This window comes from Cavia porcellus, unplaced genomic scaffold (assembly GCF_034190915.1).
Source record: "Cavia porcellus strain 051 isolate PalLab524CR breed Dunkin Hartley unplaced genomic scaffold, mCavPor4.1 scaffold_9, whole genome shotgun sequence".
In the NCBI taxonomy this organism is placed as follows: Eukaryota; Metazoa; Chordata; class Mammalia; order Rodentia; family Caviidae; genus Cavia; species Cavia porcellus.
In genome coordinates, this window is record NW_026947492.1 from 58,268,946 (window position 1) to 58,294,867 (window position 25,922).

The 25,922-nt window shown below is 34.0% G+C and overlaps 1 protein-coding gene across 17 annotated transcripts in view; it reads right to left on the minus strand.

Moving 5' to 3' along the window:
* Positions 1-25,922, minus strand: part of Emsy (EMSY transcriptional repressor, BRCA2 interacting) — a 95,860-nt gene that overhangs the window by 26,738 nt on the left and 43,200 nt on the right. For all 17 annotated transcript variants that reach the window (XM_063256465.1, XM_063256460.1, XM_063256464.1 and 14 more), the window contains 3 exons: positions 21,487-21,623; positions 18,451-18,624; positions 2,447-2,645 (listed from right to left, as the gene is read on the minus strand). In XM_063256465.1, the coding sequence (XP_063112535.1) occupies positions 2,447-2,645; positions 18,451-18,624; positions 21,487-21,623 (510 nt within the window). The remainder of the gene's footprint in view (positions 1-2,446; positions 2,646-18,450; positions 18,625-21,486; positions 21,624-25,922) is intronic.

The window sequence follows — 25,922 nt, forward strand, 5'->3', positions numbered from 1 at the left end:
AGGAACAGAAAGAAAAATCAACAAATAAAGAAGGCTAGATGTATACTTCATGTATACTTCAGTGGGAGAATATATACTATATATGTGTACAGTCTTGGGTTCAATTCCTAAAATTCTCTCCCCAAACAGGGCAAAATATAATATAAACACATAGTGAAGCTAGGTAAAGAGAATGTATACACAGGAATTCTTTTTACTATACTTAAAAATTTTCTGTAAATTTTAAAATTATATCAAGAGAAAGTTACTTACAGATATCTAAAAACTTTGAAAGCAGTAATATAATGGCAACACTGTGTATTGCTTTTAATTCCAGTAAATATGGCTCTCATATTTAAAAATCAGCATGATCTCTGACTGATCAGAGTCTGAATTCCTACTCTATAATCATATATTTGCAGCCCTGACCTTTGTGAGAATATATAAAGGGCTATACAAGGAGATGGTGAGAAGGCACAAACACAGAGATTATAAAAACTGGTTTTATGATCAATTATATAGTAGATATATCTACTCTAAATTGTGAAATTTTTCTATTTAGACTGTGTATATACACACACACAATGAAAAATGTAAAACAAATGAGATAAAGCCACACTTTTGTCCTATTTTTAGAATAAAAACCAGTTTGGGGAAATATTAATTGGTTTACAGTTCCCTTAGGAAAAGACTAGCAATTTCAAAGATAACCTGATATCCTTTATATATAGATATCTATTGTTTATGTTCCCCTGTCAACCCTAATTTATAAGCTAAACAATTTACCTACTCTGTATAAAAAATATTTCTTAAGAAAAAAAAGGTGGTAGTATTACTCAAGGAAATGCAGACTTGAAAATAAAAGAGAAACCAGCAGTTAACTAGTTGAAATAAAACTAAAATCTGTAAATACCAAGTCAGGAAGCCCAAAATAAATGGGTAGAAAATATATTCCACTCTAAGAAGCATATACACTGACTCACAATCAACACAGAATGATATAGATTTTAGGCTTCTGGAGAACAAGTACTATACTTTACTTAACCTCAATAGGGTCTCACACATGCTTAATGCATAATATAAACTAATAAATAATTGTCAAATTGAATTAACAGAATAATCAACAATGTGATTATTATTAATCTATAAAGATCCCACTGCACAGTCAAATTAATTAAGTGTTGTCACGTACAGTGGAACATAGCCATAATGTAAGCTTCTCAGGAGGCCAAGGCTGGAGGATTGTAAGTGTAGGCTGCACAACATGGCAAAATTCCAATTCAAAAGATAAGTGACAATGAAAAAAAAAAAGATGATGATGATATGTTTGCACGCATATGAAGCATGTATATCAAAAAAGTGATGGTACTCAGAAAGTACTCCTGCAGTCTAATGGAAAGGCAGAAGAAATGAAATGAGCAAGGAAAGAAAAAGGAGGAAGATAAATAGCTTTACTTAGATTAGATGCATCAGTATAACAGGCTGAGCAATCCTCATCCAAAATCCAAAATGTGGAATTGCTGAGTACTGACATGATGTCACAAGTATAAAGCCCCACACCTAACTTTATGTGATAGGTCACAGTCAAAATGAAGGTAAATGAAGTATATAAAATTACTCCTAGGCCAAAGTAAGTTATATATGGAACATAAATGAAGTTTAGCTTTTGAGCTGGGTTTCATCTCTAAGATTTCATTATGTATATGCAAATTTCCAAAATCCAAAAAATCTAAAATGCTTCTGATCTCAAACATTTTGAATAAGGAATACTAATAATGAGTACCTCCTGATTCTAAGGGTAATGTAGATAACTAAATGACATGAGCAACAGACTTATGGAAAGGCTCAAAACTTATGACAATTACTTTATTTCAAGAGATTTCCTAGAAAAAGAATTACAATAGTACTGAGGACAAAGGACCTCCCTTCTATGTGAAGGCTAGGTTTAGAGTTCCTTCGTAAAATTAGTACAACCACAGAATTACCACCTAAAAGCTTCAGAGAGTAAAAGGGAATACTATTAATATTTATGCCAGAACAAGAGACATTAACTAGGACTTAGCCCATTTATAGCTCACCTCTGCCAACCCTGATTATTTCTCCAGGTTCAGCAACAGCCATTTCAGAGGGGATGCTCATTTTCTTCCATACTTCTTCCCCTGCTTACCCAAATCAAACAAGAAGACTACCATCTGAGAATCACACTTCTATCCAGATAATATTACCTACTTGGCAAAATCATCTGAGATTTACCAATTATTTAATGAACATATGCCTTATAGGAAAGAATGGTAACCTTTACCAAAACTAAAATTTCAGCTCATTGTTAAACATCAAATAAAAGAAAATAAAAAGAACTGACAAATCAAAGACTACAAACTTGGCTGTAAGTTCCTAAACGCAACTCTCAAAACTAGTACACCATTCAGGAAATAATTACATAAATCAGAAGTAAAATAGATCTTACCTTGGGAACTTTGGGAGGATTCTGTAGAAGAGGAACTACTATCTGTATAACTCTGTGGTTCTTCTTTTCCTTCCTGAACAGATGAATTACCAGCCTCTGCTACCCTGGATGCTTGCTGTAATGTTTCTGTTACCAGTTGTCTTGTCTGTTCACTAACAACTGTGGCCTGAAATGTCACTGGTTTGGGTTTAATAAGAACCTAGAAGAAAAGCAGAAACATCCAGATGAAATATTAAAATGTAAACCTTCTTACCAATATGAAAAATAAGATTTCATATATTTATAATGCCTCAGGCACAGCACTGTTCATCAAATATTAATTCAACTACTGACACAGACAATGCTACATGTCAGACCTGGACAGTTATAACAGTGGTTTTTGTATCTGTTTTTTCTTGTCTACAACACACTTTTTTTCTGCCTTTACGAGTTATTTTATAACTAGCAATGCTTATAGTAGAATAAAACCCATACACAAAAGATGATAGAATAAAAAGATACAAGGATCCTAGATTCCCAATGAAAGTTCTCAGTCTAGGACTTCTTCTTTCTCAACATTTACTAACATAATAAAAAAGAAAACCCTAATCTCCTAAAGTCACTGTTGTTCAAGCTTCTTTTGGTGAGGAATCAGATAGCGTCCGTAATAGAAACAATAACACAAAGTCAACTTGCTTGAGACCTGAAGAATCTTTGAAGAAACTCCAGACAAATAGTGGTTTAAACCTCCAACAAAGCAATATAGAACGCATGATGAATCAATTCCTGGCAAAAGTCAAAAGCACAGATATTGAAACAAGTGAAATGGGAGTGAATTTCCAATCAAATCATTCTACTTCAAAATCTAGATTCCAGGAGTTGACATCAGCTGGGTCAATGGAATAAAAATATTAACTCACCACAGTTACTTTTATTTCTACCACATATGAGATCCTAAACCTTTTCATATTCTAGTCACTCATTTCCAAGAACTCAAAATAAATACATGATTTATATTGTAGATTATGGAACAAATGATACTGTTACTGTTGAACTCAATTACCAATTTGGATGTAACAAAACTAATTACACAATGAATCCTTTTAGATATGTAAACAATTTGTCTAAAATGCTAAGGGCACAGATTCTAAAGGAACATTAATAGGTAAATTAATACATTTTTTTAAACCCTAGGATAATATGTCTCAACCAAAGTTAATATCACTTCCTTGGATATTCTCAAAATGCAGTTAAACAGCTAAATTACCTATAAGCAGTAGCTTAGCAACACGAGATCTATCCTGAGTTTCAAAGTCCTAGGCAAATGTTCAGAAAAGTTCATTTAACTTCTACTGGTTGAAAAATGAGTAGATAACTAGTATTTTTGTTATATAAGGTTCAAGTAAAGCAAAATTGGAGGTGGGGTTAAACTGGGCAATGAACCTAAGGCCTCCCACAAGTACTCTACGAGTGCCCTTTTTACAAATTCTATTTTAAAACAAAGTCTTATAAAGTTGGCTAAACTGGCCATGAACTGTCAATCTTTCTGTTTCAGCCTTCTGAATTACGGAATCACATAATCGCATGTGCCACCAGACCCAGCTCCAATAATACAAACTTTGTAACTCAAGTGCTTCTGAAGGCCATCTCGCCTTATAAAAAGTACATTACTTTGAGAGATTCTGAATAGCTACCATTCCTCTAAAACCACACACACCTCAAATAACAATGTAACTTCTGTAAATACAGACTTCTTTTCCATAAGAATTTCCCTCCATCAGTCTTTTGCTCATAACACTACATAAATATGTATTCTATTTCCCTGAAAATAAGCCATAGCAAGAAAATGATCACTATTCTCTTGCTCAGCAGGCTGGTTACAGCTGGCATTTTTTTAATCTCTAGTTTTCAAGGCAGTTTATTTTCTAGCAAGGTCTTATTTTCAGGGAAAGCAGGTAGGTACCTTCAAAATGGACAAAAGAAGTCAAGCAAGCATCATGATTCATATCTATAAGCTCAGCAATCTGGGAGGCTGTAGTAGGATCAAAAGTACCTACCTAATCTGGGCAATTTAGCAACTTAGCAAGACCCTGTCTCAAAATTTTAAAAAATTTTTGAAAGGGAGGTAGAGCTACAAGAGGAGAAGGGAAATTTTTCCAGGTAGTCTGAAGTTCTAGAAAGAATGCCATCTCCTTCTTGGGAGATAGATGACCTGCCACAGGAAGAGGAGCACCACTCTTCTACATGAACAAACAGACCTGTTCTAGAAGAGTGGCGGCTCACTTCCACAAGCAAGGGCACAGCCACCTAATAACTCCAAGTGAGCTCCACATTTTGCTTCCTCACAGCAGAGGGCAGCACAAGCAAGGACTAACCAACTGAGCTGATTCTGGATAAGAACAAGGGTCAGAGAGAGAAAAAGCAACCAGACTGCAGACATTAAGTCCAACAGCTCACTCAAACCCACACCCTGTGGCCTATACCTAGCAAAGACTAAAGGGCTGAGTGTGTTCCCAAATCTTCCAATGACAGAAAGCATATCCCTTGACTTGTATGGAAACCACAGTATGAGAAGACAGAGGAGCAAGGAAGAAACTTTGAAAATCTCATAGGCCTTAAAACTAGGCATAGAAAATCATGACTGGTTGGATCCTAAGACTACAAATCTTGAAATGAAATCACCCATTCAATAATACTAGGTAATTTTTCCTTAGACTCAATCTTTTTGAGATTTTTAAAATTTTAGATTATTTTTCTTTCTTTCACCAAGTTTTTTGGAAGTATGGGAGTTTTCTCTCCCTTTTATCCCACCTTTTAAGTTTCTTTTTCTCTTTTCCCTTTCAACATTTTAATCCTTATCTTTTATTTTGTTTTTAAGGTTCACCTTTTGCTTCTTTGTTCTTTCCTATTACTATTAATTTCCTTTACCACTTAAATAGGATCCCCTAATCCTTACTTTTCTCCCCTCCTTCTCATATCCTATTAATTTTTATACTTTTGTATTTTGCTTTTTCATTCTCTAGTTCCTTAGCCCTTCCTCTTTTTACTAGCATTATGAAGATTGAGAAAAGTAGGTAACTTTATACAATTGCTACTGAAAATTTTTCTTCTTAGTAAAAGCAGAGTTGTTCCATTCAGTAGACATGTACTATATAGGTCAGTATTTGGTTTGTCTCTGTTCACACAATAATTACAGATCTCTTTTCTACAGTTGAGGATGATCCTTCATTGTTCCTTAGGGTTGGCAAACCAGACTGCCTTAGAGTCATTAACTACGGTTAATTACTGGAAAATTAGATACAGGGACAAATTATACTACAACTTCCCATCTCAGGTAAACACAGGTGATTGGAGCTTGGTGTTGCAGGCAGCTGAGTCAGTTAGAAACATTATAGGCAGTGAGAGAGGGCTAGGTCTTCAAAGGAACCAGTGCAGAAGCCCCAGATACCTTCCAAGTGTGGGGGAGAGACACCTCCTGCTGCGGGACAGGCCTCAAGACAAAAGATCAAACAAATACATCCATATTCTAAGGACATTCTAAATAGTTCCCTTTCACCCTGAGAAAGTCAGGAGTTACCCTCCCAACACTCTAGGGAAGAGTCACTGCTCTCTAAGAATGCCTACTTTCTATATGACTCGCTTACCCATTTGTCCCTAATGTAATCAATTTTACCTGAACTATTAATCTTATTCGCTAACTGTATTCTGTCCCACCTTATGCCTATCTGCCTTGTGAGTTCCCAGTTTTCCCTATCTTGAACCCATTTCACCCATGATTTTACTCTATAAAAGTCCCTAAAAAAGACAGAGTCCTTGGCAACCCACTCGGGACCCTGTCTGTCTCTCTCAGACAGAAACTTTCTTTCTTTCAATAAATATATTCTACTCTTAACCTCCATTCTTCCTAAAATTCTTTCTTCGATTTTAAAGAATACAAATTTGTGGACATAGTAGGTTGAGTTTCATTCCTCTGTATTACTGGAACAGAGACAAAGGCAAATGCAGGGGTCAAGGAGGTGATACAATCCAAATGCCTCCACCAGGTGTCTCTGAAATGGTAACAACAAAGTAATTGAATTAGGCTCTGGAAAAAATGAAATCAGAAAAAATCTCTCAAATAACTATAGAGCTGGTATCCAAAATAAGGACCATGCATGCTTAGTGATACTAGAGCAGATACAAACAAAAAAAGACAGACAAGTGTAAGAAAATTATGGAAATTCAGCATACAAAAAAAATGGAACTCATGGAATCTCATAAAGCAGATTCAAGCAGATATTCAAGACAATAAAACTTTGACTGAAAGTATTTGAAGTACATTAGGCTACTGTGAGAAAAGCCACTCAGATATCAGACAAGCTTGCAGTTAATGGCCAGGAAAAAAAACGGTTCTCAAAAAAAGCAAGGGACTACGAGAAATCAACCCAGCAGCAACAAAGAACAATAATTTAAGAATGATTGGAGTCAATAAAAAAGCAGGAGATACCACAAATGATATTAAGAAAAATTTCAAAGATATTATGGTAGAAAACTTCCTTGGTAGACAAGAATTTCACATACAAATACATGAGGCAAACAGAACTTCAAATACAGGTGTATTATAGTCAAGATTCAAGAAATTCAACACAAAAATAGAATCTTAAAAGCTATTAGGGAAAAGAAACAAATCACCTATAAAGGAAACCCATCAGAGTCACAGTTGACTTCTCAGCACAAACTCTCAAGTCAAGGGGAGCTTGGAGCTCTGAAGGAAAATAACTTTCAACCCAGACTGATATACCCCACAAACACTTTGAAAAGTGATAGAGAAATAAGATACTTCCATGACAAAGAACAGCTAAAGAAATTTATAACGACCAAACCAATGATTCACAATGTCCTAAAGATCATTCTAAAAAGAGATACTAAAGACTACAGCTCCATGAATCACAACAGAAGAAATCCATCAGGCAAGGCAAACAATTAGAGGAAGAAGGGAAAAAAAAAGTGGTGTCAACAACAGGAAAATAAGATGTGGATGTCAATATATATCAATTATAACCATCAATGTTAATGGTGTCAATTCACCAATCAAATGACACAGACTGGCAGAATGGATCAAGAAGCAATGTTGAAGAAGTTACAAAGTGGCTCTGAGCAGGATTTAAAATTAACTAATTGGCTTTCTATGTTTATCTGTAAGTTTGTCCCAGAACTAGGCCTTTTGCCTGGAGATCGGAGCTGATTTCTAGTAAGTGAACCTCTATGAATCATTAGTTTTGGCTGAGGCCTATAGTGGCCTGAGATACCTCAAAGGGCAGGATAAGGCCACAGCTGAGGCCGCCTGGCTCAAACACCCATAAAGCAGATAGAGACTGCAGCTGCAATCATCTCACTCCTGCAGTCTCACTCCTACCATACATGTCATCATGGAGATAAGACAGTTCTCCTTAATTAGTGTAATTTATTACTTGAAAAAGTCTTTAAGTGACTCTCAAGGTCGTGCTCATTGCCTGTACTTTCCTCAGTTTCCCCACTCTTTGTTTTGGACATAACAAAAATGGGCAGTCCAGAAAAGTCTTGTCTTAGCCCTCAAAAGTCCCAAACTCAGCTAAAGGGTTTTGACTCTCTTGGAGCCCTAAAATCATACAACTTGTCTGGTTTATTTAAGCCTTCACCATACACGTATTTGGGAGATTGGGGATCTAGGTCAGAACTTGATAAAATAAGATGCAACAATATGCTGCATACAATAAACACATTTAATTGAAAAAGAAATTCACAGACTGAAAATCAAAGGATGAAAACCAATACTCCATGCAACAAGAACCCAGAGAAAAGCAGGGGCAGCTATTCTATTTGTAGACAAAGTAAATTTCAAGCAAAGACTGATAAAGAGGAATAAAGGTCACTACATCCTCATAAAGGGAACAATTCAGGAGAAAGAGATAACAATCATAAATATATATGCAACAAATATCACTACAATCTACTATATAACATATATTCTTTTCAGCTCTACATGGGCTGTTCTCCAAAATAAGACCACATACTGCCTACAACATGCTTAAGGAAATGCAAAGGAACTGAAATTACCTTATGCATACTATCAGACCACAGAGCATTGAGAGTGGAAATTCATGGCAAGAAGAACCACAAGTACTTCATAAGCACATGGAAATTAAATAGTACACTCCTGAAAAACTAATGGATTATAGATGAAATTAAAGAATACCACAGTTTTTACAGTTAAATGATAATGATACTACAACATACCATAACTTATGGAAGACAACAAAAGCACTCCTAAGGGGGAAATTCATGGCAGTAAGTACTCATATAAGGAAAACAGAGCAAGCACATACAAACAAATTAATGACAAACTTCAAACTTCTAGAAAAAGAAGAGTAGGCTAAGACAAAAACTCATATGAATTATAAACCTCAGCAGAGTTAATGCATTGCACACTAAAAACACAATACACAGAATTAATAAATCAAGAGTTAGTTCTTTGAATGATTAAATAAAATTGACAAACCCTTATCCAATCTTGTCCAAAAAAAAGCAACCAGAGACTCAAATCCATGTAATTAGGAAATAAAAAGGTAAAATCACAACAGATCCTGTAGAAATCCCCCCCAAAATTATACCTACTTTGAACACTTGTACTCTAACAAGATGGAAAATACAGAAAAAAATGGACAGATTCCTAGATATATATGAGTTATCAAAGCTGAATCAAGAAGACATAAATATCCTAAATAAACCAATATAAATTAATGAAATCAGAAATGTAATTAAAAACTTGTCAACAAAGAAAAGTCCAGGCCCTGACAGATTCAGTGCTGAATTCTATAAGAAATTTAGAGAAGACCTAATACCATTACTTCTTAAACTCTTTAATGAAATTGAAAGAGAAGTAATACTCACAAAATGCATTCATGGAAGCATTACCCTGATTCCAAAACCAGAGAAGGATCCAATTAACAGAGAATTAAAGGCTAATCTCCCTAATCAACATAGATGCAAAAATTCTCATTAAGATACTGGCAAACAGAACGCAGAAAACCATCAAGAAAATGATACACCATGTTCAAGTGGGATTCATCCCAGGGATGGTTCAACATATGTAAATCCATAAATGTAATACACCATATTAACAGAGCCAAGGTAAAAAATCATATGTTCATCTCAACAGATGCAGAAAAAGCTTTTGAGAAAGCCCAGCATCTGCTCATGATAAAATCCTACAGAAAATTGGAATAGATGGTTTTTATCTCAATCTGATTAAAGCTATTCATGACAAACAAATAGCCAATATCATCCTAAATGAACAAAACCAGAAAGCTTTCTCTCTAAAATCAGGAACAGGACAAGGATGTCTAATGTCTTCACTCTTATTCAACATAGTCCTGGAAAATTTAACTGGAGCAATTAGATCAGAGGAAGAAATAAAAGGAATAAAGATATGAAAGGAAGAAGTTAAACTATCTTTTTTTGCAGATGACATGATATTCTACATAAAAGACCCCAAAAAACCACTAAAAATCATAGATTTAATACACAAATTCAGTAGTGTAGGTGGGTACAAAGTCAACACTCAAAAATTAACAGCCTTCATGTACACAAATAACAAACTCACTGAGAGAAAACTCAGGAAAACAACACCTTTCATAATAGCATCTAAAGAAGTAAAATACCTAGGAATCTAACAAAGGAAGTAACAGACATCTACATTGAAAAACACAGTACTCTGAAAAGGGAATTTGAGGATATTAGAAAATGAAGACATATCTCATGCTCTTGGGTAGGAAGAAACAGTATAGTGAAAACAGACATAATTTCAAAACTGTTATACAGATTCAGCACAATCCTAATCAAAATTCCAATAACTTATTTCACAGAACTACAGAAAACAAGCCTAAAATTCATCTGAAACTGGAAGAGACCCAGAATAGCATAGGCAATCCTGGGCAACAAAGGCAAGGCAAGGGACATCATAATCTCTGACCTGAAATTATACTATAAAGCCACTGGGGTAAAAACTGTGTGGTACTAGCAAAAAACAAAATCAATGAAACAGATTAGACAATGTAGAAATAACTGCAGATACACTAAGCCACCTTACCTTTGACAAAGGTACTAAATATATTCACTGGAAGAAAGACAGCTTCTCTAATAAATGGTGCTGGAAAAACTGGCTTTGCATATGATGAAGATTAAAGTTGGACCCATATCTTTTATCACATACTAAACAAAACTCAAAATGCATTGAAGATCTAAATATTAAAACAGAAACAAATCTACTGGAAGACACAGTAAGTAAAACTGTTGAAGCCACTGAAACCCGGAAGGCACAAGAACTGTCACAAAGAATCAATAACCAGGACCTCATCTTATTAAAAATCTTTTGCATAGTAAAAGAAACCATAAGAGACAACCCACAATGTGGGAAAAAAATATTTGCCAGCTGTTCCTCCGATAAAGGATTACTATCAAGAATATATAAAAATCAGTTCTCCCAGATTTAAATACCCAACCCAAAAATGGACAACTGAGATGAAACACACTTCTCAGATAAAGAAATACAAACAGTGAAATACATATATGAAAAAATGTTCGACATCACTGGTCACTCAAGAGATGCAAATTAAAACAACACTGAGATTCCAGAAATAACTGCTATTATCGAGAAAATCAATAACAAATACTGGAGGAGCAGTGGGTGAAAACAAACCCTTCTCCACTGCTGGTATGAGTGTAGACTGGTGCAACCACTATGGATATCAGTGTAGAGATTCCTCAGAAGGATTGGAAGTTCCATTTGATCCAGTTACTCACCTTCTGGGCATCTTCCTAACGAACTAAAAACATCACACCATAGTGATATATGTATACCCATGTTTATAGCAGCACATTTGTAATAGCTAGATCTTGGAAACAACCTCAATGTCCATCAACTAAAGAACAGATTTTTAAAATGTGGTATTTCTATACAATGGAGTACTATTCAGTCATAAAGAAGAACAGACTTTAGATGTTTGTAGGTAAATGGATACAACTTGAGACCATAACTCATAAGTGAAATAAATCAGACATGCATGTAGAAACATCACATTGTCTCACTATTGTGAGAAGCTGAAAGAAACTATATATATATATAAAAGATAGTTAAGACAGTTATACTACTGATTTCTTGGAGCTCATTGAAGAGAAAGGAGTGTGCTAGTATTGTTTGGACAATTAAATGCAGATGTCTTACACTCTGAGTAACTGATTTGAAGATAACAAAATGCAATTGTTACCCCCTAAATATCATGTTTTGAAATTCTTTTCTATTTAAAATACAGTAAAATTGAATAGAAATTCAAGAGATAAAAAGTTGGGCAGCAGAAGGATAAATCTGTTGTTGGTAACAAATTAATGTTAAACATAAGAGAACTTGGCCAGAGATTTAGCTCATTAGCTCAAGCACTTGCTTGATAAGTGTCATGATTCAATCCCTGGTACAAAACACACACACACAACAACAACAACAAGAGAACTTGAAAAATAGATCCAACAATTTCTATGACACAAAGACTAATTTAATACTAATTGGAATTAGTAAACAATTAGAAGACAACACAAATGGTATAAAAAACCTGAAATAAGAGCAGAAAGTTTCCAAATGAGGAAAACAATTTAACATACAGGAAGGCTAAGACAGGAAGATCTCTTTGAGTTTGAGACCTAAGTTACAAAGTAAGTTCAAAGCCAGCCCAAACTGCACAGTAAAACTCTGTCTGAAAAAGATTTTTTAAAAAACTTAACAGGGGGCTGAGGATTTAGCTCAGAGGCATAAGCACCTGCCTTGCAAGCAAGCAGTCATGAGTTCGATCCTTGGTACCAATAAAAACGAAAAGACAAAAAAAAAAAAAAAAATTAACATACAGATAAGCAAGGCATACAGATAGAACCCCAAATGGTCATGATAGGAAAGACTCTCTCCATAATATATCTCAGTCAAAACTTAACAGGTAGGAAACATGGAGAGAAAAAAAAAACCCTTTCTCCCAAAAAACTTGATGAAAGAAAAATAATATAAAATACAAAAGTAAAAGGGCAATGAAATTGAAGAAGAAATCAAAAATCTACCAACTAGCTAAGCATGGTGGGAAATGCCTATAATCGCAAAATTTGGGAGGCTGAAACAGAAGACTAGAATGAGTCTGAGGTCAACCTGAGCTACCTATTGATTTTGAGCCCAGTTGACTACATAATGAGACACTGTCTCATTAAACAAAAACAAAAACAAAAAGCAACAACAATCTAATGTTAGCACTAGATCAAAAAATATACTGAGGCTCTTGAAAAGGATTAAAGGCACTGGACAGAGTGCAGCACTGTCATTCAGTGTTGGAAATTTCAACAGACAAAATGCTACAAGATGCTGTGAAATACACAAAGGCAGAAATGCAAGTAAAACCTTGTATATATGCCAACAGCCATTTTTTAAAATGCATTTATTATGATGCCTCACTAGCTCAATTGAAAGCATTCATAGGTCTGCTATACCTAGCAGGGATTTCACATGGTAATTGCAAGAATGTAAAAGACTTAGGGAAGCGCAACAGATCAAAATATTGTGTAAAAATTTATGCTCCAGTAGATGCAAAGACTTATGCTTTCAATTTAGACATTTATCTTCCAGCTATCAGGTCTTTATTTGTATAATAATAAACCAAATGATGTTGTGAATAGACTTTACAGCTCCCGTGCCCCCCCCCAAACTAATCAGAATGTGACATTCAATGGTTGGTTTACTAGCTTCCAATTGATGTTACATTTGCTAACAGAGCATAAGTTGACCAGCACAGGAACTGTACACAGAAACAAAGCAAAAATTCCAAATGAAATGTTGCAATTTCAAAACAGATTGTATAGTACAGTCTTTGAATTATAAAAGAATTTACAATGGCTTCACATATGGTAAAACCAAACTGGTATTGCTGATGCCAACACTGCACCATGATAGAATATTGATAGGGAAACCTTGACAAAACTGAAGCCTGAGATGGAAACTTTCTACAATAAAACCAAAGACAGAGCAGATGTTGTTGATGTCACTCGAAACACAAAACATTGGTCAATGGTTGTATTTTACTCAATCCTAAATATGTGTGGCACAGTTTGGTAGTTTATGAAGAAACTAGTTATGGAGAAATTTTCTTAGAGGATTAGAACTGGAACTCATAAGAGATGATTTACAGCACAGGAAAAAAACTATGCAAAAAAATGTGGTCCACATTACTGAGGTGACAGGAACAGGCAGGTGCACCATCCCAAAGACCTACTACAAGAACAGGAAAACCAATAAAAATGTCAACTGTGCCCTACAGAAAAGAATAAAAAAACAAAATATACATGCTATCAGTGTAAGCAATACTTATTATTGAATATGTAATTTTCATGTGTGAAGACTGCATGTAACAATTGAAAGATTTTTTGGGACTGGGGATATAGCTCAGTGGCATAAGTATCTGCCTGACAAAATGTAAGGTCATGAGTTCGATCTCTAGGATAAAAAAAGAAGAAGAAGAAAAAGAAAGATTTTTCTTATAGCGTTCTATCATTATTTTCATTGTAGTTCACATAGGTTTTCTATTTCTAATGTTATGTCTCAGGTTTTGTAAGCTAGTAAACAGCTGACATGAAAATGTTGATGTCTATTCTAAGAATTCACTACACATTTGATATTTTATTGATGTCTTCTTTGCCTGCGATGTGCATGTTTTGACTGCTTTTCTCTCATTGCTGAGACAAAATACCCAATACCCAAGGTTAATGAGAAAAGGTTTGTTTAGCACATAGTTTGTGGAGGTGTCAGCCCATACTTGGCTGGCTCCAAAGGCAGAGTAGTACATAGGTCAGGGCAACAATTCACTGCAGCAGAAGACAGAAAAAGCAACAAGAGCAAAAAGGGAGGCGCACAGACAAAAGACTCTTTCTGTCCCTTATATTGTTATGTATGCCACATGCACTTGGGTATAGCACTCACATCCTAATCCCTGCATTGGACCATGAATCAATCATAAACTCCAAAAGCCTGCCCTCCATGACCACATGAAGCTTGGGGGGGCCATCCAGACACAAACTATAATGGTGTGTGTCATATAATATAATAGGGTGCTCCTCACAAAACAGGAAAAGAAGAGAGGCAACAAGAATGGCCTGGCACATAAGGGAGAACAGATAAGCACATGTGTTGTCTGAGATATATGCACAGAACATGTAGTTGTTATGTATGAAGATTGTCTTAGTTATGACAGTTGAAGCAAAGATTCTTTCTGTGGTAGATTTTTATTTGTGTTTATATTGCAGCTTATATATGTTTTTATTTCTAATGTTATCTCTTAGGTTTTGTAAGCAAGCACAGAGCTAAGTGAAATGTTGGTGTCTATTCTAAGCATTCATTATACATTTGATATTTTATTTCACTGACATCTTATTTTCTTTTTATGTGTGATAACTGAAGTAAAGACTGCACAGTGCTACTGGTATTTTCATTGTAGTTTATATAGGAATTTATTTCTCATATTATCTTTTAGGTTTTATAAGCAAGTACGAAGCTGATGCAAAATACTGATGTTTATTCTAAACATGCAATACATATTAAGAAGTTCGTACTTTTTTATGTTCCTGTTAACCATACATTGCATAACATAATAAGAACCTCCTGATAGAATAACAACCAGTCAAAAAAGGCCAGGAAAGCAATACATGTGACTGTCAACATACTTGTGTATGGAATAATATTTAGGTATGGAACCTGTTGTGTGTATGGAACACAATCTGCTGTTGTATGCATTCCTGTGGTGCCGTCATGTATGAAGACTGCCTTAGGTATGATAATTGAAGATTATGCTTTTTGTAGAGTGCTATTGCTATTTTCATTGTAGTTCATATAAGAATTTATTCCTGTTGTCATTTTTTATACCTTGTACAACAAAAATCAGTCAATGTTGAAAATTTTGATGCTTTTCTATAAGCACCCAATAAATATTAAAAATGCAATACTTTATTTTCGTACTTTTTTTTCCTGTTAAGTACTTATTGTTTACTATTATGCAATTATAAGTAACAATCCAAGAATAGAAATATTCTGAAGAACAAACATGGGTATGACAGTCCTATGGTTAATGCCATGAAATGACTAAGTGTATTAGGCTTTGAGGTAATGAATTGAAAGGAAAGCATATTCCCAAAGTCATTCCTGGAAAGTCATTCTGATTCCAAAACTAGAGCCAAAGAAAGATCCAACTCCCTCCGCCCAAAAAATCAGACCAATTTCTTCAATGAATACAGATGCAAAGATATTAGCATTCACAATAAATCATCAAAAAGATCATAAATCATGACAAAGTAGGCAGGCTTCATCCCAGGTATGCAAGGGTGGTTTAACATACGCAAATTAATAAATACAATATATTGCATAAACAGTAGCAAGACAAAAATCTCAACAGACAAAAAAGTCTCTGACAAAATCCAACATCCTTTCATGATAAAAATCCTGAAGAACACAGGTATAGAAGGTCTTATATCGATCTGATAAAAGCTGCTTATAACAAACCTACTGCCAAAAACATATTACATGAGGAAAACCTGAAAGTGCTTCCTCTCAGATCAGGAACAAGACAAAGATGTCTACTATCAACACTTCTGTTCAACATAGTACTAGAAACAGTAAGCAGAGCAATTAAGCAAGGAAGAGAAATAAAAGGGATACATACAGGAAAAGAAGAAGTCAAAATACTGTTACTTGAAGATGACATGGTGCTCTCCATAAAAGACCTCAAAAAATACACCAAAAGTCTTTTAGAATAACCAAATTCAGTAATATAGCAGGATACAAAATCAACACTCAAAAATCAATAGCATTCCTGTACATTAGCAATGAGCCCACTGAGAAAGAAATTAGGAGGAAAAATATCGTTACAAATAACAATAAGAAAAATTGAATACTTGGGAAATAATCTAAGGAATTAAAAGATCTCCATGATGAAAGCTACAATACTCTGAAAAAGGAAATCGAGCAGGACACCTGAAAATAGAAAGATATTCTGTTTTTAGTAGGCAAAACCAAAACAGTCAAAACTGTCATACTTTCAAAATTGATACAGAGATTTAATGCAATTCCAATCAGAACCCTGATACTGTCTATGGCCATATCACTCTAAATGTGCCCGATCTCGTCTGATCTCAGAAGTTAAACAGGGTTGGGTACTTGGACGGGAAAACTCTGATACCATTATTCACAGAACTAGAAAAATTTATAAGAAACAAGAAGAAATCAAGAATAGCAAAAGCAACCCTGGGTAAAAAGTGATAGGTATCACAATCCTGAACTTGAATTTATATTACAAAGCTACTATGACCAAAAAACAAAATAACAACAAAAGAAAACAAACAAAAAATCCAGCATGATACAGGCCCAAAAACAGACATGAAGACCAATGGAACAGAACAGAGGATGCAGAAACCAGCCCAGGCATGGTCAACTGTTTCACTTTTGATAAGCCAAAAATATACACTGAAGGAAAGACAGTCTTTGGGTCCTGGGAAAATTCGATATTCATGTGTAGAAGATTGAGACTAGACCTATACATCTGAATCAAAGATAAAAGTTAAAACCAAAACATTAGCCTGCTAAAAGGCAAAATAAGTAAAACTCTTAAATTAACATGCTTAGGTAACGACTTATTGAACAAAACCCCAGTTGTACAAGAAATTGTACCAGGAATCAACAAATGGGATGATACTAAGTTAAAAAGTTTCTATACAACAACAAAAACAAAACAAACAAAAACCAGACGAGTAAAAACAGATTTTTTTCTTTAAAATCTATAGAATGGGAAAAAAAATTTGCGAGTCATTCCTTAGAGGGCTAAATCAAAAAAATACATAAAGAACACAAAATTTAGACCCTTAAAATAAAAGAACAATCAAAAAGCAGACAATTGTAATGAATAGACAGTTCACACAAAAAGTACAAATGGCCAATAAATGCATGATGAAATGCTCAACACATCATGCCCCTTTAGAGAAATGCAAACAGAAACAACACAGATTCCATCCTACTCCAGAAAGAATACCCATTATCAAGAAATCAAATAATAATGAATTCGGATGAGACTACAGGAAAAAAAGAAACCCTTATATATTGTTGGTGGGAATGTAAATAATCACTTTTGGAAATTATTGTGGAGATTCCTCAAAACAGTGAAACTAGAAATTCCATTTGACCTAGTCATTCCCCTCTTCTAGGTATCTTTCAAAAATGTTGGACATCATATTATAGTGAATGCATCTCCATGCTTCAGCAGCACAATTAATACTAGCTCGATCTTGGAATTGTATGTCCATCAACAAATGAACGGATAAGCAACTGGTATTTACACACAAGTACTGTTTTCCCAAAAAGAAAGATAAACTTCAGTCATTTGTGAAACATGGATGCATCCTTCTTGAGACCATAATGTTAAGTGAAATAAACTAGATAGCCAGGTTTAGTTTTACAGTTTCTCTTAATATGAAAAACCCAAAGTTTAGATAAACAGCAAAATACAAAACAGATATTAGGAAGTAGAGAGGCAAATCTTTCCGGAAGAGGAAGTAGGACCGAGAAATGGAGGAAGATGAAGAAAAAGGGATGAAACAAGGAATTAAAATGTATCAACTCCCTATAAGGAATACAAATATTGTATACTACAAATATGTACTAATAATAAATGTTTTAAAATACATTTTTAAAAGTTGGCAATGTAGCTCAGTGCAAAGGCTTTAGGTTCAATCTATGGAACTGGGTAGAGGGGTGAGGAAGTATTGGGGAAAAAAATTCACAGGTGGTAACAACAGATTAATACTTACAATCAGTCCAAACCTTTAATAATTTGGGTTGTTTTAAGACTATTAATCTTTTCTTTCAAACTTCTATCTGGGAATTTAAGAACATAAAATATGTGAGCCAAAAACAACAACAAAAATCACTGCATCTTATAGCTTACCTGTGTTTTCCCTTGTTGCCCATAAACAATTTTTGTTGGGATGATTTTAGCTGCTGGTTGAACTGTGGAACCTATTCCTTTTGGCTGAGTTACGATCATTTTGGTGATTGGTCTTGTAGCAGTAATGATAGCTGGCTTTGCTCCTGTTGGCACTGTCTGAATAGTCTTTTCTCCCTAAATTGAAGCCAATAATTATAAGAGATTTACATTCATATAAATATAATAAAAACTATCCTTTAATTGAAAAAGCAAAGAAAAGTTTTGCCAGGATGAAAAGGACTGTGGATTATGAAGTACAATGTTTCTGAGAAATCAAAAATACTAGACTTAGTTGAAATGACATCAGAAGTCATCTGGCCAATTTTCTACCCAAAGAAGAAACTAATTTATTTCCTGATAACAATTTTTTACAAATTATCACATTTAAGAGTACTTGTTAGCTGGGCATGCAGAGGTCCGCTGGTAATCCCTGCTCCTCGAGAGGCTGAGGAAGGAAGACTGCAAATTTGAGGTCAACCTGAGCACTTCATTGAGACTCTGTCTCAAGATTTGAAAATAAAAGGGTCTCCTGGTAAAGCACTTGCCTTGTATGCACAAGGTCCTAGGTTCACTCCCCAGCACCACAAAAAGAAAAATAATAAGGTACTTATAATTCTATTTCACTAGTAAATGTAGATATTAAAAGGATAGGAAAGGTCTGGAAAAATGTAGACTAACATATAAACAATGATTGTCTCTAAGGCTTGGAATTACAGGTTTCACTCTCCATGTTTATTTTTACTTTCTACTATTCACCTATAAAATAAACTCTCCAAACTTATATATGAAATTGTATAGGTATACAGAATATCTATGTGAAAAAGTATATATAAAAGATGAATACAGCAAAGATATTAACATTCTAAGGTTATATTAAAAAAAGAAAAAAGATATTTCCCATCTTTTATTAATGTTACTAATATCATTTTAGTCCTACATAGATAGCTTAAGCCTATTAATTTTTCACCATTTTCTACATTTTCATATGCTTTATTAAGTACCATTTTCTAGTCTTTCATGTCAACATCTTTTTACTTGAATTTAACTAAATTAAATTTAAATATAATGAAATATAAATACAATAAATATATGTTATTTATTGCATAATGAATAAGAATATAATGAATATAGTATGATATAAATATAATCTAATGAAATACACTAAATTATAAAAAAAATAAGTCAGGGATTGTGGCACATATCTACAGTCTCTATTACGTGTGAAACTGAAGCAGGAAGATCACTTAACCCACACATTTGAGATCAGCTTAGGCAACAATGCAAGATCTCATCTCAGAAAATATTTTTAAAAATCATAATCCAACCATGATGGCATATGCCTGCAATCCCAGCAGTTGCGAAGCTAAGGCAGGAGGACCACTGCAAGTTTGAGACCAGCTTGGGTTACAAAGTGAGCTTGAGGCTAGCATTTCAAGACCTTGCCTCAAACAGGCAAAAAAGAAAAAATAAAATAAAATCTATACAATTAAAAAGTAAATAAAAGGATCTGAAAATTTCTTAACAGTCAAATAGAATAATCTAAATATGTGACCTTCTAAACTTAGCACCCAACAATAACAAACACTGAGATAGGATGTCTAAAGAGCACTCTGAATAAGAGCAAAATGTAGTAACAAACATCCTAAGTTTATCTATTATAAGGGAAATGAAGCATTTGTCAATTGTGTGATTACTTATTTTAATATATTCATACCCTTCAGAGGAGCATCTCTAGAAAGAGCTCTAATTCATCTGCCAACAGTCACAAGACTACAAGTGGGTATGCCCTAAATGGCTTGAATAGCCCTGTACAAGTTTCAAAGACCCCAGTGAAATCAATTAGCAAGCTTATCTTTTTCAGAAGCTCTTCTGGAAAGCTCTTCTGGCACAGGTAAACAAGTAGTGAGTATAAATGGGTGTTTCTGTGTGGTGAAAGGTCTGATATGCTGAACTGCTTATTTTAGGAACATCAGCTGTGTCACACCGATGCTCTGGTCTGTTATTTAGTGCTATGATTCACAAGTGGTTTTTAGACCTCTCTGATCACATAGAACCTTTAGTGCATGTCATCCCCTCTTATGAATCAAATATTATAAACTATAAATAATGCTAATATGGATTCTGAAAATCCCAATTCTATTCCTCACTAGAAATAATCTGTTTCTCCATATGTTGAAAAAATCTAATGCTAGACCTCTTCTAATACCACAGGATTATGATGTCCAAGAAACTTCATGAGGCCTAGTAAAATGAAACATGGCATTCCATTTTTCTAATGAAGTGAGGAAACATAAGGACATTACAAAGGCTTAACAGTTAAATACCAAAAATAATAAAACCTATGATTGAGGAGTTTTTATGTACTAGACATCGTTTTAAGCACTCTGAAAAGGGCTATCATCACCCCTAATGCAAAAATGAAGAAATAAAGGACTAGAGAGTGAATAAATCACCTAGTATCAAGCAACTATAACACTGAGACACAAAACCCAAGTTTGTCTAACTCTGAACCTTTTAACAGCTGATTTCAGAACTATAAATTCGCATACTCTTTTTTCCTAACTCATAAGAATGACCAAAAAAAAAAAAAAATAGTAAAGTGACAAAACAGACTGCCATTAATTAATATCATCTTAAAGCTGAATATTTCTCTTCACCCAACGTAAGCTAAACACTAAGCCATTATCTACTAGCCATAAGCAGGAATAAAGCTGCGCTCCAACAAAGTTCTCCTGTAGATAAGACAGTGGAATTCTTCATTTAAATCAAGCTAAGCATTTACATCATAATCACAAGTGATATAGCTTTGAGCCACTATGAATAAATTATTGTGAAAAATGGCATCAGCTGGTGTGGTCTTAAGTTATTAAATCGCAGTAAAAGTAAATAAGGTCGTTCTGACCATTGCAGCTTCTTAAGCCCTAAACAAGTATTTGTACAGCTGGTCTTTAAGGCCCCTGGTGGACAGCTGAGTCTGTAGTACAAACTCTTACTTACTCCAGCATTTAGCAATGTTGTGACAACATTTTTGCCTGGGAGCCCTTGAATGGTCGTTCCTTTTCCTGTAGTCTTTTGCACAACAATCACATTGGGCTTGGAACTCATTGGGATTGTAGTGATTTTGGTAGTTGTTCCTTAGAGAAAAGGGAATAAAAGGAGGCTTGAATTAAAGAATAATGATACTTGGTTATTTCTCGTTTATGTTGCACACAATATTCTTTAGTCAATGTCATCCTTAAATGGTATGAATGCCATCATGGGATGAAGATGAAGGCTGTAAACAGTAAACTATGACAAATATCCAGAGTAAGAAAATATTAAGAATTGACTCTTAAAGCAGTCATCTTTTTATGATCTAAGGACCTACACACCAAACTCAGAATCTAAAAACATCACTACTGTATCCACTTCCCCCTCAATATTCCTTTACTCATTAGTTAAATGAAGTAAGTCAAATTTCTATTCCATAATATGTATTTCCCTCAGCCCAAGTATTACATTTATGTGACTAGTATGATAGAATACATTTTAAAAAGTAACATTCAAGGATAATATCAAGATTCACATACCAATAGACTCTAAGAAAATTTAGGAACAAAAATAAGTGACATATTATACAATATAAAAAGACAAAGTAGTGGTGGTATATGTCTGTAATCACTCAGTAGGGGCTGAGGCAGAAGGATGGCAAGTTTGAGCAATGGGCAGAGGAGATTGGGGAGCTAGGGATGTAGTTCAGTGTGAAGGTCTTGGTTCAATCCCTAGTGCCATAAAACAAAAAATCCCAACAAAACAGTAAACACAGAAACACAAACCAAGTTACATGTACTTTGTTAACCTGCAGAACTATGGAGTGTAAGGAAGAAGCTCTGATTTATCTAATTCAATATTAAGATCTAAATTGTAGGTCTATATCTATGGGTACAAACTATATTATCTTGCCTATACTTTTCCATAATTTACTTACATTGCTATCTATCAAATCTATCTACCAATATAAAATAGACATACTTTATTCTTCTAATTGTCCAAATTGAAAATCCTGGTCCAAATGCTTTGAGCTGTATGCTAGTGTTTTAATTCACTGATTAAAAAAGAAAGGGGCCCTCCATGACTTCAGAATAATGGATTTATAGTTTTCATTATACAACAGGATTTATGTAGCTCGTTTGTTTAGCTTATTCTAGGGACAAAATAAAACTCATGTACACATCTAAGTATGACAGCATGTTACACAGTATTTGGTTCGAGGCACATCAGAGAATACAACTAAATAGTCTATGCTTTAAAAAAGCAAAATCATAATGGCCAAAATAACTGTATCACTTTTGGATCACAATGGCCTATGACTGGGATATATTCTAGGGATTTTTTCTTTTTTAAAAGAGCTATAAAAGTTGGAACATTATAGTAGGCCATCTTTAAAAAGAACAGAAATTTACTGGCTCAAATTTTACTATTCACAGATTCTTAAATCACCCTGACAATCTTGGATCTCTTGGATAATATTTTAAGCTTCTTTGCTCTAAGAAAGAGGTGATGAATGAATGAATAAGTATATAAACAATAGCTCCTTGGCTGGACATTGTGTTAAAAGATTTAGAGAATCAAAATCAAATCATGTGTTGGGCATTGCAGTACATGCCTATAATCCCACATCCAGGAGCCTGAGGCAAGAGGATCATTAATTCAAACTACATACTGAGTTCAAGGCTGGCCTGGACTACATATCAAAACCCTGTCTGAAGACAAAAAAGAAAACTCAAAATCAAGCCCAAAATCAAGATGAGTTCATCTCTGAACGGTCCAAGCTTCTGCATAAAATGAATATATTTCTTCAATCATTACTCAACATGGCTCATCAAAAAAATCTTATTAATAGTTATCTCATATATATTCAATATAAAGAAATATTTGACCGTATAATACACAGGTTAAACGACTGTAAGGATAGTCATGGTTTCTACTTAATTGCTTATTTAAAATGAAAAACACAACCTTTCTAAAAGTACTGTGGACACATGAACTTGCTTTCTAGAATATTTTACAAAGTAAAGTAAAATTTAAAAGATAACTTACGTACAAGTGTCATTAAGAAATATGATCAAAATTAAAGTGAATGAGGCTTCCAAGTGCTATCTAATAGAAAGACAGGTTTATAAAAACATGTGGAATATTCTCATCCATCTTATTTACCAGATCTGGTACTAAAGGACTTCTGGCTCTTCTCCAAAGCCAAATGAGCATGAAATGTAATTGTTTTGGATCTACTCAGGCAGCCATGACAACACAACTAAAGATATTCAAGTACATGGACATCCAAAACTGCTTCAGAAAGTGGCAAGAATTATGGGATGTGTTTAATGTGAAGGAGAATTCTTTGAGGGAGATTAATTGCAATGTGAATTTTACTGAAATAGTTTAACATTCACCATATTTTTGCTACTGTATATAATAATAGCAATTACTTTTTTTTAATTGGTATTGGGGATCAAATTCACAACTTCATGCTTGCCAGGCAGTTGCTGTGCTGCTGAGCTATATGCCCAGCCAAATAGCCATTACTTACAATGACAAAAAAAAAAATCAACTTACAACATGTAATAATGAAAAAATGAACAAATTTATGATAGATGATATGAGAATATATTATAATAGCCACTGGAGGCAGGGCATGTCAAAATACATTTAGTAGCATAAGATTATGCAAAACAAAGATAAAAAAAATTTTTTTTTTTTTGTCTTTTTCATTTTTACCGGTACTAGGATTGAACTCACGACTGCCTGCTTGCAAGGCAGGCACTTATGCCACTGAGCTAAATCCCCAGCCCCAAAAATTGTATCAATTTAATTTTTAAAACATACATCTTTATATAAATATCTACACAAGGAATACACTCAAATTTTAACACATTCTGTGGATAGTAAAGATTGCTTTTAATAGTTTTATACCTTTTTAAACTCTCCCAAAACAAAAGAGCAAGTTTGTTTTTACTTTTGGGTTTTTTTGAAAAAGGAGTTGGTACATAGTTAAGGCTGGTCTTTAACTTACTATGTAGCCCAGGCTGGTCTCGAATTCACTGCAGTTCTGTTGCCTCAGCCTATACAGTGCTGGGATTACAGGCATGTGTCACTATGCTCAGCTTCTTGTTATTAAGTCATCATTTTTATAGATAAATGTTTATTTTAGGAAACTTTCTTCTTTATTTAGAGGAAGGAAAACTCTAAAACTCACCATCTGCTCACGAATGAAGGCAGCAAACTGTCTAAATTCATTTACTCAGGTTACTATAAATAGTTTACTATAAATACAAATGGATTAAAAACTACTATATAAACTATCACGAACAATAAAAATATAAAATAAGACAACCATCTTTTTTGTGTGAAAGACAACCATCTCAACAAAGAATAGTAATGTTTAACATTAGAATTAGTTTAGCAGTCAGAAACAGGAGCACAATTTGGAATGAAAGCATCAAACGGTGAAGGAAACAAAGACACAATAATCTCCATGTAAAAAAGTTGTTTCAGCTATATCAACTACATCCTACAGTACTGAAAAACATTAAGAATTCTTCCAATGTATACCTATGGTTAGTTGAAACAGCTGGAGTACAATTTTTTCCTTACTGCTTTCACTATTCTCAGTTTGGCAAACACTGGATTTTTGCATTTAAACTTCAACCCCTTGTGTTTATAAAGTTAGAGTAATTTCAAGGGCATACAAAATACGATACCTATAAAATCATTAGTCTCAAAAATTAAAATCATAAGCCTTGCTTAATCAGAGACTATTTATATCATTTTAATTAAAAAATAATAATCAATGAAAATAGATATTGTCTAAACATTCTAGTTCAGGATCCACAACCCAAATATTTTAAGGATTAATGAGCCAATAAAAACCAGGTAAGGTTCAAATACACCAATAAAATAGGTACAAGGTTAATCATCATTATCTGAATAAATTATTTTCAAAAAACAATCATAAATGATGAAAGTCAAAGATATCCAAATATTTTTGCTTCTAATAAGCTAAAGTACATTGGTAACTGAAATTATGAAGTATATTCCTTCAACATATTTAGATGTACACATAATAGTTTTTCCATTATTCTAGCTTATGTAGCCTTAGAAAGGTCAACTCAGTATCTTTAAACTCAAATATCTCTACATTTGTGAAGTGAACACAATAACAGCTACCTTAAGAGCTAAGACGGTCTCAATGAGTTGACAAATGAACAAATATTTTGTAAAAAAAAAAAAAAAAAAAAAAAAAATCTATGCAAAATGAGAAAAGGAAAACATGGAAAGAAAGCTTTTATTAATAAGGAAGAGGAGGGGGGTTGAAGATGGGGAGGGAAATGAGAAAAAAAGAAGCAAGATATATCATGTACAGGTACAAATTCCATATGATGAATGTGATCATT